We start from the raw sequence: 2,966 nt of genomic DNA on the forward strand, positions 1-2,966 counted from the left end.
TGGCGCGCCCGGACCCTCCTCCGCCTCCCCCCTCCTCTTCCTTCGGGGCCACCTCCTCTCCTCCCCCACCCCCATCTGCTTCTGTCAAATGAGAAAGTCACCCAGGAGAACCCAAACACTCCAGCCGCCGAGAGCCCCCTTTGGCACTTGGCAGCACGCGGCGGCGGGCTCCTCGGCTCAACTTGGTAGAGCCTCCGCGACGCAACTTTCGGGACTGCTTTGCATTTAGGAAAGAGAAAACGGAGGGGGGGAGCTCTGCCAGGCAGCCTCTACCTGCGGGGAGATCGAGAGCCGACTCAACCCGAGAGCACAAAAAGGAAGCGGAGGACAAACTGCCGCTGCGGTGTGGGAGCCCCGCGGAGAAGTTCCAGTGTCCCAGAAAGGATTTTCCCGAGCGCTCGGCGGGAGAACAGCCAGGCGGCCGGGAGTGCAGCGCCGCGGCCCTGGGCTGGGCCCCCAGCCCCCTCCTCCCGTGCGGGAGCGACGCCGGGGCTCTGGCCGGCCGGCCGAGCGGGTTCCCGCGGGCAGCCAACATTGATTTCCTGCGGGCGGAGGGCGAGGGCCCGGGCGGCGGCGGCGGGCTGCAGCCGCGGCACGGTGAAAGCATGTCCAAGCCGGTGGACCACGTCAAGCGGCCCATGAACGCCTTCATGGTGTGGTCGCGGGCTCAGCGGCGCAAGATGGCCCAGGAGAACCCCAAGATGCACAATTCGGAGATCAGCAAGCGGTTGGGCGCTGAGTGGAAGCTGCTCACGGAGTCGGAGAAGCGGCCGTTCATCGACGAGGCGAAGCGCCTGCGCGCCATGCACATGAAGGAGCACCCCGACTACAAGTACCGGCCGCGGCGCAAGCCCAAGACGTTGCTCAAGAAGGACAAGTTCGCCTTCCCCGTGCCCTACGGCCTGGGCGGCGTGACTGACGCCGAGCACCCGGCGCTCAAGGCGGGTGCCGGGCTTCACGCCGGGGCGGGCGGCGGCCTGGTGCCGGAGTCACTGCTCGCCAACCCTGAGAAGGCGGCCGCCGCTGCAGCCGCCGCCGCGGCGCGCGTCTTCTTCCCGCAGTCGGCCGCCGCCGCCGCCGCCGCTGCCGCCGCCGCCGCCGCCGGCAGCCCCTACTCACTGCTCGACCTGGGCTCCAAGATGGCAGAGATCTCGTCGTCGTCGTCCGGCCTCCCGTACGCGTCGTCTCTGGGCTACCCCACCGCGGGCGCTGGCGCCTTTCACGGCGCGGCGGCCGCGGCTGCAGCGGCGGCCGCGGCCGCCGGGGGGCACACGCACTCGCACCCCAGCCCGGGCAACCCGGGCTACATGATCCCGTGCAACTGCAGCGCGTGGCCCAGCCCTGGGCTGCAGCCGCCGCTCGCCTACATCCTGCTGCCCGGCATGGGCAAGTCTCAGCTGGACCCCTACCCCGCGGCCTACGCCGCTGCGCTATGACCCCGCGGGGCCGCCTCGCGAGGACCGGTGTGCACACGTGTACATATGTATAGGTACGAGTTCCGCGGCCTCCCGGTGCGCCCTCAGGCCACTGGGGGCCCGGTTTGTATATACATAGGATGTATAGGTGCCAGGCACTGGCAGAGATGCCAGTCGGGGCGCGAGTGGCAGAGCGCGCGAGGGCGCGGGCGAGTGTGCGTGTGAATTCACAGGATCATTTCCGACCCGCACTTCGGCAGCCAACTTTAAAAAGAGGGCGTTTGTATCCGGCAGCAGTTGGTGTTTGCTTTGCACTTCGGAACCTGTTGCGTTTTGACCCACATAGGTGGAGGAGTAACTTTTTGACATGTTGGGCTTTCCAGTTTTGTTGTTGGAAGTTTTATTGTCGATTTTGCTTTTGTTTCTCTTTACTTTCCTTTCCCCCTCCACCCCCTCCCCCGTCTGCGCTGCATGCACTCTGTTCAAATATTAGGTCTGAAATGGCTGGCACACGGGAAAAGCTGATCTGTGTCATTAGTTTCTCCGAGCGGGATAGCTCTGAACAGCCTTGCTCCCTGTTTGTACTATTTGAACTTTGTAGATCTCTGTTCTCCCATGCAGAATACCCAGACCGGATCCATTCTTGACCAGTGACCAGCTCGAATCTGGCCTTTTGTATGTGAGACGATCACGGTTTCTTTTGTTTATCACGCCACATGCAAATCAGAGCAAGAGCTCTTTTTCAAAAGAGCAAGAAATCTAAACAAGACACATGTGTGAGATGAAAGTTGTCAATTTTCTCCCCCTTAAGGAAAAAGAAAACAATCTACTAAGTCTCCCTGAGTCCACTGGTTTGGATTTTTGACATGGTTTACAAAAAGGGGAAAGAGCACGGTTGCTATTTTCCCTCTTATGACTGAAATCATCTTAAGATTGTAAATGTGTATATGTCAGTGAAAACATGGAGTCTTGGAAAATGTGTAATTTTCGTCCCCCTAAATTTGAGTCAGTTTTAGACTCAAAAACATTTGAGCAAATGTCAAAGTTAACTTTTAAATATTGCGGAACTGTTTCAGAATCGCAATTTTATCTAAGATTAAATCAGACTTTTTGTCTGAGTGGTAATTATATATTTATTATTTAGGAAAACTGAAAGAAGCACAGAATTGTTTTTGACAGATGCCTCTCATTTCCAGTTGTCATTTCTCTTCCAACTTGAACCTTTTAAATGTGTTTTGGAGTTCCCTCTTGGATTAGCTTATTTTTTAGATCTCCTGCAATTCATTTGCAAATTTTGATAAAACACATTTTAGAAAAAATAACCATTCTCAGTTATGGGGTTTTTTGTTGTTGTTGTTTTGTTTCCTTTTAAATGTATATATTTTGACTAATGTTTGTGAATGAAGTTGGCTAACATGTATTTAGTTTCATTTTTGGCTTTATGTAATATAAAGTTTTAAAAAGTTTAAATATTGGTTTTAACCTTTATGTGTAAATGGTTTTCTTGTGTGATCTTCTAATTTAATATTAGATGCGTCTAAGCTATATCTG

The 2,966-nt window shown here is 55.2% G+C and overlaps 1 protein-coding gene across 2 annotated transcripts; it reads left to right on the forward strand.

Annotated features, from left to right (window-relative positions):
• Positions 1–605: 605 nt before the first annotated feature.
• Sox21 (SRY-box transcription factor 21) lies at positions 606–1,436 on the forward strand. Of its 2 annotated transcripts, XM_026400414.2 has the most exons (2): positions 606–1,042; positions 1,109–1,436. In XM_026400414.2, exons 1-2 carry the CDS (start codon positions 606–608, stop codon positions 1,434–1,436), a joined length of 765 nt encoding a protein of 254 aa, XP_026256199.1. The 2 variants fall into 2 exon arrangements, with proteins under 2 accessions (XP_026256199.1, XP_077648295.1); XM_077792169.1 differs by having other exon boundaries at positions 606–1,436.
• The last annotated feature ends 1,530 nt before the right edge of the window (positions 1,437–2,966 follow it).

Source organism: Urocitellus parryii, chromosome 2, assembly GCF_045843805.1.
Source record: "Urocitellus parryii isolate mUroPar1 chromosome 2, mUroPar1.hap1, whole genome shotgun sequence".
Taxonomy (NCBI): domain Eukaryota; kingdom Metazoa; phylum Chordata; class Mammalia; order Rodentia; family Sciuridae; genus Urocitellus; species Urocitellus parryii.